Source organism: Macaca fascicularis, chromosome 15 (genome assembly GCF_037993035.2).
Source record: "Macaca fascicularis isolate 582-1 chromosome 15, T2T-MFA8v1.1".
NCBI lineage: Eukaryota > Metazoa > Chordata > Mammalia > Primates > Cercopithecidae > Macaca > Macaca fascicularis.
In genome coordinates, this window is record NC_088389.1 from 103,592,404 (window position 1) to 103,606,311 (window position 13,908).

At 35.7% G+C, this 13,908-nt stretch overlaps 1 protein-coding gene across 19 annotated transcripts in view; it reads right to left on the bottom strand.

The window, feature by feature from the left end:
* Positions 1-742: 742 nt before the first annotated feature.
* ALDH1A1 (aldehyde dehydrogenase 1 family member A1) overlaps positions 743-13,908 on the bottom strand; it is a 185,588-nt gene continuing 172,422 nt past the window's right edge. For all 19 annotated transcript variants that reach the window (XM_045373111.2, XM_045373114.2, XM_065530710.1 and 16 more), the window contains 4 exons: positions 12,064-12,228; positions 9,856-10,013; positions 6,140-6,214; positions 743-1,350 (listed from right to left, as the gene is read on the bottom strand). In XM_045373111.2, the coding sequence (XP_045229046.1) occupies positions 1,278-1,350; positions 6,140-6,214; positions 9,856-10,013; positions 12,064-12,228 (471 nt within the window). In that variant the 3' untranslated portion in view covers positions 743-1,277. The remainder of the gene's footprint in view (positions 1,351-6,139; positions 6,215-9,855; positions 10,014-12,063; positions 12,229-13,908) is intronic.

Consider the following 13,908-nt stretch of genomic DNA (forward strand, 5'->3'; position numbering starts at 1 on the left):
TTTCTTAATGTTAATTGGTGGTAACTGAGGAGGTGAGGGAGGGAAGGCAAGGTCTCTGCTAATTTGGAAAAAAAAGGGCCCTATTAAAACTAAAAAGGTTGCAGGACTTCTCAGAACCCATCATATGCTGCCGATGTGCAATTTGAAATTCCAAGAGAGGAAAATATATTGTATATAATTTTTCTAAATGTTTCTTCAATGGAACATGTCCCAATAAATTTTGTTGAACCTCTTTCCCTTTTATTCATTGCAAAGTTGCTCATTATTAAGGTTTATATTCAGTTAGATTTCCTACCTGAGGCCATTCCCAATTCCCTCAGTTAGCCTTCATCATGGCCACTTCTGCAAGTCACTGCAAGTTTCTAAAATCCTCATTTTTTAATGACTCCTCCCTTTCTGTGGTGCAGGGATTGTGTCATTATTAACCACTAAATTAAAGATCTTCAGATAATGGACCATTCCTTATTCACCTCTTTTCTACAACACTTAACACATCCAAAACTTTGTAGGAACTCAATAATTGCTTACTGAAGGACTGAGGCCATCTATTTCCAATAAAATGTATTGATTTCAAGAATTCTTCTGGAAAATACAACGTGTTTCTTTACGCATTTGAGAATGGGTGGATTAGACTTTTACTTTTAAATGTACCTTTATGCTCAGTTTAATACTGTTTTTAAGTGATAAGAAGAAATCACTGTAACCAAAACTTGTACTTAAAAAAATTCAAAAGTAACAAGAATCATGCAAGGTTGTTTTTATTAAGCTTTATATTCAGTTTACAGCTACATATTACAGGGATTATTTCATTTGACAAGCAGACTGACATCCTAGGAAATTTTTCAAAACAGTCCAAGGACTTTATAACTACTGGGAACAGAGCAATTTACTCTGCAGTTAACATGTATGTTAAGTACTTCAAGGAGTCACTAAGGGAAAGAAGCTAAATGCAACTGTTCCCTTTCTATAAAATGATTATCCTGGAAAAGCAGCTACAAAGAAAAACCACATAACTATGGCAAAGCTAGAGAGATCATACATCCAAATTTGTCTTTTTTATTTAGGATAGGACTTGGGGGTCACATTTCAGAAGGCAAATAATGCTTTCAGAACAAGCTACATGTCAAGTTTTCTATGGGTAGTATTAATACTAATATGATTTAGCTTATGTTTAAAAAAATCAAGAAAAGAAAAATTTTGTCTTTAAAATCTACTATATTAGTGACTGTAGGAGATGCTTAGCTATTGAAGAGCTTCTCTCCACTCTTGTATTTTCTTTATGAGTTCTTCTGAGAGATTTTCACCGTGACTGTTTTGACCTCTGTGTATTCATGGAAACCGTACTCTCCCCTAGAGAGAAGGAAAACAAACGCACAAACACTGTTTAGCACAGCAGTGTAAATATGCTATAGTTCATGTTTGTACAAGTTTGTTCTTGTTTTACTGGCTAGGGACGATAGAAAGTATTTCTTGTGTACAGAGCATCTCATATAGTAGCTAGCCAATCATCAGCTTTCTGGTCTTACACAGATTCCCTTGTGGGGAAAATTTTCTTTAAAACTTTCAGTTGATTTCTCACAGAAATAGTCCCCTTTTGACATTATTCTACTTGATTTTAAAAACTCTAACTGCAGATGCAACAATGTCATCTTGCAAAAATGAAAAGAAAACAAAAAGCTCTAAAACTACTCAAAAGACAATTCAACTCAACAAGAATTTTGTCATTTCTAGTTTAGATTGAAATAAGACGGACATAGGACAAGAGGAGAAGTAGCAATATATGATCACTACAAGTTCTACTCTACTTCTACAGTTTTGCTGTAGTTTTACTGTAGAACTAGAGTAGAGCTTGTATTCACCATGTGTGATTGTCACAGAAGTGGGAAGGGGATAGAAATTGAACATGGTTTCATTTCTAGTCTAAGGTGCCCTAACATGGCTTGAAACAAAATATTTTGCAGCAGTAGTTTCAGCAAAATCTTTTGATTCTTGGCAAAACAAAAACCTGACCTTTGTTGTTTGAAGTTTTTTTTTTTTTTTTTTAAATTGTTTTCTTTTAAGAGGAGGAAGATGATAGATTGGTCTAAATTCAGGCTCTCGGGCTTTTTTGTAGTTCTTGGTTTTTCCCCTTTATGCAACCTCCTCTATCCCCCACCATTTTCTTGTATAACTCAAGTTCAACCCAAACGATCAGGAATTAACGCGAGTCAATCAGTTTGGACTCTGGGACCTTGTTATCAGGTTTATGGGGACCTCCCACCAGGTTTAGAAACTGACTGATTTACCCCTTGTTGAAGAGATGACTAAAAAGACTGGGCTCAGTTATTCTCTATATTGTTTTGATGAGAGGATCAAATTACATGTATGTAAGAGTAGTCTCAAAATCATAACACTCACGCACATGTAGGCTTACAGAAGAATAAGATCTTGATCCTTTTTTACCCCTCCCTTCTTGTGATATAGACAGGTATGTGGAAGACATCATTTTCTGCTGGGTAACCTAATACTCTTACACTGATTATTTTCTTGGGCAATTAAGCTTTTGAAAATACCTTTTAAAAGCTTCAGTGAGCATGTTCCTTAAAGTAATGAAAGGGCTTAGCCTCAATTGTCTGAAATCCATTAAAAGATAATATTTTAATAAGTATTTTATCTCAGGGTTAGATCAATCAACCCATGACTTTCACCAATAGGTTTTCTATTGCATTTTGGGTCACATAGACACTTGAAGCTCTCAGGAGAGTAATAAGTGGGATTATTGTCATATTCAGGCTGAAATATGTCCTGCTCCTTAGAATTCCTATGCCTATACTGCATCTACGACATAGCCCCAAACATCTGTTTGGATTTCTCTTCATCTTACTGTGTCTGTGAATTACTGTTTGTAGACTTCTAAAATCTTCAGTGTACAAATCACCTAGGACCTTATTCAAATACTGATTCTGATTTAGTTGGTCTCGAGTGAAGCCTGAGTTGGCACTGGTAATAAGTGTTTGGAAATAATGTGACCCAATATTACAAACAAGCATACTGGCATAGAGGCCCTTTCAACCTTACATAGATTCGTTTATTGGTAATAAACTTGCAAGTGATATCAACCTATGCTGCTTCTCCAGGGTTCACACTGGGAAAAAAAAAAAAAAGGTGCTAGCACCACATTACATCTGATTTCCTCTCTGTACCCAGGATTGAGACTGGCACTAATTAAGTAGGCACAGAAGAACTGTTTGCTGAACAGACTTGGTAAATATCCTCAAGAAAAAAAAAATTCATTTGTGTTCTCACTATACAACCATTAGTTTACACTTCCTTGTTCCCCTTTTCTATGGAACAGCAGGAAAAAAATATCATGTGAGGTGCTGAGAGCCAGTTAAGTTTAAAACAGCATACTAGCAAAGTCTTAAAGGATCTATGCTAACCTAAGTGAAACTGAGTACAATTACACAAAGGGAGAAATTTCTGTCTTTTCTCTAATCCCAGTGCCAACACTATGATCAGAGATGCAAAATCAAGGTTTGCATACTCTGTATCACCTTCAAACACATTGGGGTCCTCATAACACCATTTTTGGCTCTTTGAGGACTCTGTTCTCAACTAATCAATTCTGTCTTTCTATTGTTGAGGAAAATTTGTAAATTAACTCTTGGGAGTCATTTGAGGTTATCACCTGAGTAATAACTTGTAACTCTTGGAACATCTTGCAGCAAATGACTTGTTTATTAAGTTCACCAAATTTGGTTTCAGGTAGACTTTAACTGTAGCATTCTCAAGTTGAATTTTTGAAGTTAAAAAAACCACACACACACAACTTTGTCATTTGTCTTTGAAAGAAATTATCTATACCCACGTTCTAGATTTTTAGGAAATTACTGATGGTTGATTCCTGTTTCAGTCCTTCTCTTATTTGATTTCTTTATGCCTTCACTTTAAAGTCTGACCAAATTATGTTCAACGAAATTGACATGTTTGGTCTACTTTAGTCTTGCATTCCTTTTGATTATTTTATCTTTAATGTTCTCAGTGAAATGTGTTGTTAGATAACCAGGCCAGCAACGAACCAACTGCCCTTCAGAGAAATCCAACCTTTGTTTTTACTTTTTGTACAAAGTAATTAGTTTTGCCAAGATATTCTCCAGTAATAGAAAGAGAAGAAACAAGGGAAGGAAGAAACCCATTTGTTGAATTTATACTTTGTGGCAGTTATGTGGTTAGGGATTTAATATTCAGTATGTCATTTAACTCTCACAAGAACTCTCATTCCATCTTAAGTGGAATGGGAACATCTTCACGAAATATGAGAAAGTAGAGGCTCAGAAGTTAGGTAGCTTGAACTGGGGTGCATGGCTAGCAAGTGGCAGAATCAGGAATCAAATTCAGCTGGTCAGACTCCAGTAATATTTTCTCAGCCACACCATGCATTTTTGATGGGTTAATCTTTTGTTCTACCTTAGCAACATTCTAAATATATCCATGGCTTTTCACTACTCCACTAATAAAATCTAAGTCAAATTTCTTAAGTGCAGGACTTCTTAATCTGTATCATATGTAACTCTGAAATCATATTTTTCATCCCCATAAATCCATACCAATCAACCAAATTAACTAGCCCCTCAACATACCACATGTAATGTTCCATGCAAGAAAGCTCTCTTCTCTGCTAACTGATATCCTACACTTGCTTTCTGCCCTAGAGGAAGTTTCATCTCTTCTGTTAGGAGAAGTTTTCTTCTCCGTCAACTGCCATTAAGTTTTCAACCACTGGATTTCCACTGGGGTCAGAACTATAGAATCTTAAGCATGGAATAGAGGTTAAAAGATCTATTTGCTTCTTCCATTCTTATCCACACTCACAATCCTTGGCCTTGTCTGACAGATGAAAATAGCGATGGTTAGAGAGATGCCATCCTGACTCTTACACTCTGGTAGTGTCTAGGTTTTCTTCAATACTTTGCTCTGTACTTTAATTGCTTCTCTACCTCCATAGGATATGGAGTCCCAGTGTATTACTACTTATTTCATAGTGTATGTAGGTTATTTTGCATGTGTTTTTACATATTCCTCCTGCCACCACAGTTATGTAGAGGATGGAATGCAGTGTCATGTCTCCGGGGTTGCTAGGACCTTACACATAGCAAGTGCTTAATGAATGAAAACATATTAAGAAAGTAGAATGGTCATTTCATAATTTTCTCATTTCACTGACTCCCCGGAGATATTTGTTTCCTTGTGATTTTGCTGATTCATTAGAGTACAGTACTCAACTATTTACTGCATTTAGAAATTGAGAAACACACATTTTCATTTGCTAATTATAAAATGAGCAAGTTTACAATCTATGTTTGATACTATAAGGTTTCTATTTTTTCTTCATAAATGTTTACATTAATACATATAAAAAGTTTTAAGAAATAAAATGATTAAAATTGCTTAGAATCAACTAAGTATATTGCCACTACTTTCTGTATTTACATATATATGTGCATTCTTAAAAAGTCTATATACCCTGGTTTCAAAAGTAATTGAAATTTCATAAATGCATTTATATATAAATATTCTTAATCTAGTCACTACTATAAAACATGTTTTCCTCAAATTTCTTTTTAGGTTTAAATTTTAGTACTAAAAATAACTCCTTATGGTAATTAAAAATTTTAAAGTCTACATCAATAATATCTCAACAAATGGGAATCATTCCTCTTACACTGAAATTTCCTTTACATAAGTCACCTAATTTACTTATGTAAATGGTTTATTCAAATAACTACAGTGTTTACATTTGCACCTTTCTTACAATCACCAATTCATAGCTTCTAACTCTTTTCTGGAAATGTTTCCCAAATGGATTACATTCATATATACAGCAGCAATTGTAAAAGCAAGCAACATTACACTCACCAATGTAAGTTGCTTAATATAGTCCCTAAAATATAGTAGGAACTTAGTAAATTATGTTGCCTTCTGCAATCACCTTTTGCACTATGGAGTACATCCAACATTTAATAAGCTATTTGGTGCTATGAATCTCCAGGAAAGAACAGAGGCAGGTTTTATTTGAGGTGAAAACTCTGAGTTAATTCCCTGGGAATGAAAATCATTTTTATAAAAATAAATATTTATCTTAATAGAACGTTAATCTTACAGTTCTCGTCCATTTCCAGACATCTTGAATCCACCAAAGGGACACTGGGCAGTTACCACGCCATAGCAATTCACCCTGAAGAGAAAGAAAAGTGCATTATAGACAATACTTAATGTGTGAAAAGAAACCTCCTTTTTGGCAGTTTTAGAAATTTAGAAAGCTCCTTACAAACTCCATTAATTTCAATATAACATACTCATCTTGATATAAAAAGCAGCACAATAAATTAGAATGCAGACATATATGGATACACACTACCTAGAAACAAATAGAATAGTGCAACTGCATATGTGGACAGCCATTTTGGTCATGCATTGTGTCCCTGAGAAGTGGTAGTCTGAATTTATAAAAGATAGAATAGTCACTATGCTGTAGGGGGAAGGATATGGTTTGCTAGAAGCTAGAAGTTGTTGGATCGGTATTCATTACTGCCTATATATGGATCAGCTTGTAATTCTCTTGATGTTTCTATACTTAACAGGCTAGAATCAATTTTCTTTTGCAATTGTAATATGTATCATATTACTCAGTTAATTTTTTCCCCCATTAATTGGTTAAATAAATTGCTTAAACAGAGGCCTTGGCAGGAGTTGGGTTTAATTATTATTTATTCCCTGTCATGTTTCATAAAGTGTTTAAAGATACTTGTATAAACAAACATAATTACATGAATGGGAGTAATTAGAGTCCAACAAAAAATTACAATAGAAGATCAAGATGGGGAAAATGAGAATGCAGTTTTGCAGACCATAAACAATATGTTTAGCTTTAAATTTACTGGTGGCCAAAGTTAGCAAAATCTAATTACGTACATGATTCTCATTATACACAAGAGAAAAACACTTTTTAAAGGAGATTTATGTTTATACTTTTCTCTCCCTTCATGCTATTTTAATAGGTGGACAACAGTGTGGCTTCCAGAGCCTAGGTTAGTAGCTGGAGACTGAGGCAGGAGGATCACTTGAGCCCAAGAGTTCGAGACCAGCCTGAGGAACATAGAAAACCCTTGCCTCTACAAAAAAATTTAGAAAACCAACCAACCAATCAAACAAACAAAAAAGCCAGGGTGGCTTCCAGATAAATTGTATTATACTTTGAAGACTGGTCATTACTTTTATCCTGAGATAACATTCAGATGTTTTCTTTGTTAAAACACTATCCCAGTTTCCAAAGTTCCACATTCTCACTGGACCGTAGAGTTCTTAATTATATCTCTCATCCTGGAGGGATAATTCCTTTAATAAATTTACACTTATAAAAGGCAGTATTGTCTCAGATTTGTTTAACTGCCCTTTAAATTGCAAAATCAAATACCTACTTTGAAATTATGAGTAAAATTACTGCAACTCTGGAGTTCAATAATTTTCCTGAAAACACCAAGCAGCTATTAGGTCTGGGACAATGCCAGAAAATTATTATCTTCTAGGATATATAGTAACAAGATGGTCCCCTCTGCTTTTCCTAAGGGAGGAAATTCCTGACTGGGGATTCCCAAGACCCTCAGTGGGGTGATGTCATAACAAGCTTCATCAAGCAAGCATGGAACATTCTGCTAGTCGAAAATACAAAACCTGAAATTTGTCTTTGTTAAAAAGTGCAGAGAATAAGTTTGCTCATTTTACTGTAGACTAGAAATGAAACTGTTTTTACTGTGAATTAACAGAGAACTGAGAAATGTTCACTTGGCAAAAACTTTGAGTTCAAAATGTTATCTGTCATCTGTAAGCAAGTGTTTCCTCATGTGTAAAGTGGAGATGATAATATTTAATAGGATTGTTTCAAAGTATGCGTAAGATTGCATGAAGCGTATTCCTGTTGTAGTACTTGGTATGTATATCTTCAGTAAATGGTGATAATATACATACACACAGTAACTATGCTGAATTTTATTAATGCTTTTATCATAGGCAAATTCTATATTAATCACTAGCTATACTGACTATTCAAGAAGAACTTGCTGAATTTTATTTAAGAATCTCCCATTAGGCCCACTTCTTATTGCTGTTACAATGGCAATTAAATTGCCACATGAGCTTTGAAGGAGAAATTCAAACTATAGCATTGATATAATTTGTGTTAATGTACACCCTCCCCTGCCCCAAATCCGTTTATACACTTTTAAAGCCCTCGAGATTATTCTAATGAACAGCCAGGACTGAGAACCACAGCCTTAGAATATTGTATAGGTCCAGGTCATCATGGTGGCTCAGGCCTGTAATCCCAGCCCTTTGGGAGGCCAAGGTGGGTGGATCACTTGAGGTCAGGAGTTCGAGACCAGCCTGGCCAACATGGTGAAACCCCGTCTCTACTAAAAAAAGAATAAAACAAAATACAAAGATTAGCTGAGCTTGGTGGTGCATGTCTGTAGTCCCAGCTACTTGGGAGGCTGAGGCAGGAGAATCACTTGAACCCAGGAGGCAGAGGTTGCAGTGACCCAATATTGCACCACTGCACTCCAGCCTGGGTGACAGAGTGAGACTCCATCAAATAAATAGATAAATAAATAAAGAGAGAGAGAAAGAGAAAGAGAGAGAGAGAAGGAGAAAGAGAGAGAGAAAGAGAGAAAGAGAGAGAAAGAAAGAAAGAAAGAAAGAAAGAAAGAAAGAAAGAAAGAAAGAAAGAAAGAAAGAAAGAAAGAAAGAAAGAAAGAAAAGAAAGGAAGGAAGGAAGGAAGGAAGGAAAGAAAGAAAGAAAGAAAGAAAGAAAGAAAGAACGAACAAACTGCATAGGTCTGATCTAGGTGTGACTTAGTGTTGGGAAGGAAAATAATCTTGGGCTATTGCCAGGACCAAGGGGCCAAAATGAGGCTAATGGGGCCAAAGTGACCAAAGACATAGTCTAGAGACTGACGGTTGAGTATAGAATGCAACAGTTTGAGAGGCATAGACTTCATGTTTATAGTCTCTTGATTAAAGTATAAAAATAAGAGCTATAAACTAGGTCAAAAATGGGAGAGGGAGGGGATCTTCAAAATTCAATTTTTTAAAAATAACTTCAATTATCTCTAATAATCCTAGAGTAAGAAGGCTGATACAAGAATTAAATATTTGCATACACAAGGGTACCAAGTAAGTATTGCTTACTGGTCACACAGAACTTATTCTTTTACCTCCCTGTATACAGCATAGTACCAAGTGCCCAGAAATTACTTAGCAGTTCTTATATTGTGTTAACCAAACATCAACACAATATTTTTGGTAAGCAATTTCAAGAAGCTAGATAAAGTTAAAGAGAATATCCTCCCTAAAGTTCTTCCAATAAAACTTCTTCTTTTTTTTTTTTTTTTTTTGAGACAGAGTTTTGCTCTTGTTGCCAGGGCTAGAGTACAATGGCATGATCTCGGCTCACTGCAACTGCAACCTCCGCCTCCCGGGCTCAAGCAATTCTCCTGCCTCATCCTCCATGTAGCTGGGATTACAGGCACCACACCCAGTTACTTTTTGTATTTTTAGTAGACATGGTGCTTCACCATGTTGGCCAGGCTGGTCTCAAACTCCTGACCTCAGGTGATCCACCCACCTCAGCCTCCCAAAGTGCTGGGATTACAGACGTGAGCCACCGCGCCCAGCCTTTTGTTTGTTTTTCAAGGCAGCAACTGCTTTTCTAGAGAAGGATAGGTAATTCCAAATGAAAAATCCAAGTCTGAAAAGGTTCAAGGTAGTAATCCATTAATGTGGTTATTACTGAAAAGACTACATTACTTAGGTTGGACTTACCACACTGTTCCTGCCTGCAGAGCAGAGGAGATGGTTACGGCTTTATCAATGTCATTGGTAAAGACTCCTGCCGATAAGCCATAGAAAGTATTGTTTGCTCTTTTGATCACGTCATCTAAAGATTTAAACTTCATGATTTGCTGCACTGGTCCAAAAATCTATACCACAAGAAATAAATAAGTAAAAATAATAGGTTAAAATGAAAAATGATATTGTAGATTTTTTTTTCCTATACACTATCCTAAATTGATTAAGATTTTGTTGCTCATCTCAAACCTATGTGTGAGAATCCAAATAGTTAACTCCAAAAATGGTAGGTGAAAACAGATAGTTAAATTTCAGTTTAACTATCAGTTGTTAAATTTCCTTGGAAGAAGAAAGGGTACAAATAATTAAGGCAATATTAAGTTTCTAGATGTTGGAATTAAGCTTTCAAGAACTTATGATTGTGCAACAAATCATTAACTTCAGAATTTCTTTTTCACTTGGGAATATTTTAAATTCACTCTCTAGTTTTTCTTATCTTCTAAGTCACTACATATAATTACAAGCCCCAGAAAGCAATCTACTGGATAAATGAACAGGCAATGATTAATAATAATAATGCTTTAAACACCTGTATGTCATTGGTAAAATATTAACTATTCTAGTATACTCAGTAGAATAATTACTAATTACTTTTCATAATTAGCCAAGTTAGGTAAACATCATGAACTTTTAGTCTACTCTGTAGCAAAGTCTTAGGCAACTTAAATATATCAAACAGAATTGCTCATTACTGCAAGAGCTTATACATTCTAAACCATCCTATTCTAACCAAAGCATGAGTTCATTGGTAATCGCTATAACTGCAGGACAGAAAACAAAAATCACAATTTGCTTACTCTAGCCTAAATTACTCTTTTGCTTTCACTAAGTCCCTGGTTACTGCAGCCCAAACTCAATTCACCCTGTATCTCAGCCTCAGGTAGAAGAAAAACAACTGGATTTTCTCTTTAAAATTAAGCTCCTGTATTTCCATATGGAAAAAAAAAATTCCATATAGCTCCTGTATTTGATCTATTAAGATCAAATAAAGACTCCTCTGAAATTACCAGAATGTTCTGGGAAATGTGAATGAAGGGAGACAAAAACCAGAAATGATAAACGGTTTTCTGGTGTTCACCACTGATTTAAGGTCAGAAGGGAGGGGCTACTGCTCAATAGAGGTTGAGTGCAAATCTTAACATTATAAATCGAATCATATTTGAATGTAGGAACCATATACACAGCTGCTACTCTAATAATTGTGTTCATATTTTACATAATTTTAATTGAACACAGCACATAGCTCCAGGCTCCTACTTTGAAGTAGTAAGCTAGCTGTTCTCCTATATATTAACCTATTATAGGAACACAATAAATGTTTCCTTAATTGAAGATTGTTTTCCACCTCTTATCTGGTATTAATCAAGATATGCAAGAATGAAAGGACCAAGAACACACAGAAGGTAGGGAGTGATAGAGGAGACAAATGCTGTTTTCAAATACATGGATGGCTGTTATGTAGAAAAAGGCTATAGGGCAAACATGGAACCAGAAAGTAGAACCTATATAATTATCTCTTTTGTGATGAGAACACTTAAAATTGACTCTCTTAGCAATATTTAAGTATATAATACATTGTTATGAATTACAGTCAGGATATTTATGATAGCTCTCTTGAACTTATTCCTCCTAATTGAAATTTTGAATCCTTTGACCAACATTTCCCAACCCTCATCCTCCACTCCCCCAAGCCTCTGGTAACCACCATTCCAATCTCTGCTTCTATGAGTTCTACTCTTTGAGATCCCACATATAAGTGAGATAATGCAGTATTTGTCCTTTTACGCCTGTCATATTTCATGGAGCATGAATTTTCCAGGTTGTTGCTGCAAATGACAGGATTCTTTTCCATTTTTTTTTTAAAGTTGTGAACGCAGCACCTAAAAATTGTTAAGCATCCAGAACTGTGTTGGCCAGACAATTGTGGCTGGCCCCATGGATCCCTTAGTATTTTTTAGTCTCTATCACAAATAACTTAAACCTCTATCAAGAACAGAATAAAGAGTAACACTGACAGAGAAAGATGTTCCAAAGTGCTGGGAATTTTAAACGGACACTTGTATACACACATACAGATGAAACATGGCAATGAAAAGAACAGAACAGAATGAAACCATTTACCTCCTCTTTGGCAATGCGCATCTCATCTGTAACATTAGAGAACACCGTGGGCTGGACAAAATAGCCTTTATTCCCCCACGGGCCTCCTCCACATTCCAGTTTGGCCCCTTCTTTCTTCCCACTCTCAATGAGGTCAAGTATTTTATCATATTGTTCCTTGTCAATCTATTTGAAAAATATCACATGAAAAGAAAAAAAGTAGTCACTTGTAAAGATAACACATTACTGGGCCTGTTAACAAAGCCTTCAAAATGCTAAAATATTGCAATTAAACCAGATATTGAATCAAAACAGCTAACAGAGGCTCAGATTCATTCTTTGGATACATTTTCTTCTCATGACTTTTAAGGGAAAAGTCTCTTGAAGATAGATATTTGTATTTAACATTTGTTTTATAGTTATATAGGAAAAGCATTCAGCACTGCAAACACATAAAAACCTTTTACACAATCATCATTTATTCTCTCTGGTAGAAATGCCTGTTAATCTAAATACATTTACCGGGAAATTACTGTCCTGGCTGAAATGAAAGGAGGGAAAAGAGAAAAAGAGAACTTTGATACTGGGTTTAATTAGATCTGTTGGGAAACAGATGCTTTAAGACTGTTCTTAGAAGACTCCCGAGCCTCTGTTTGATCTCCCCATTTCTGAATCACCCCCTCTGACCTGTCCGATGCCCTTGGATATCCCATTCTGACCATAGTCTGGGCACCCTTCCCAGTTCTGGTCCCACTGGGACAGTAGGTAGGTTTGCTTCGAATTCTGGCCTGTCCTGAATGTCACCATCCTGCTTTATTAAATGAGCCACATCTAAATAGATGCCAGGTATTACAGAACTTAAATGGTCTTTATTTAAACACTATTTTTAAAAGGAAAATAAATGAGTTCAGAGTTGTGGTTGTGAACACCAGGAACACATACCTTTCCTTCAAGCACTGAAATCGGGGGCTCATTTTTGTCTCAATTTCTATTTTGTGATGTTGAATGACTGGGTAACTCTTGGATTCCAAGTCACTGCTGAGGGCTGCCTATCTCAGGTGTAGCAGGGGTTAAGGATTAAAGGAAAAACATGAGATCTAGGAGCTAAGATGGGTTGGAGGGTGGAAGCTCTTGTAGGTTTAACTTCCCACTACTTGAAAATTTTGTTTCACTTTCTCTGATTCTGCAAATCTTCTCTACCTTCCAAAGCCAAGAAAAGGCTTCCATAAAGTTATTTCTAACTGGACACAGTCCAGCCCCCATATCTAACTAGATTAAGCACTGTTTGAAACTAGAAACTATTTTCTAAAATTTGGCACAATATTTGGTACAATGTTGCTCAACGGTCTTTAGTGCAATATTTAATATAATATCCCAGAAGGAAAATACTCGTTCATTTCTAGCAGATTAAGGAAATTGTAGTGTTCAGAAGCAATATTTAAATTACTACATAGGTTGAATAGTAGCAGAATAAGGGGTGGGGTGAGATAAATTCTGCCTGGGTAAGATATTCTAGTTTCTCAATAAATAGTCAAGGGTCCATGTACCTCTATATAAAGCTTTCTGTCTTATTAGAATATATTAATCTGACTATGCCCTCAACATCATGATATTTGGTTTTTATTTCAAGATATATTTTCCAAGTCATCATGTTTTCCTGCCTGTGACCACATTGAATAACCGGTGCCAATCCAATCCCTGCATACATACTGGAGAAAAGGGCTGAAAAGACTTATTTGTCGGAAAACTTAGATGGTCACTAACTTATAAAACTACAGGCCTTCGTACTTCCGTGCCTTGCTAGTGACAATGTGGTCCTACAACCAGCAACTGCAGCATCATTTGGTAGCCAAATGTGCTTCTTTC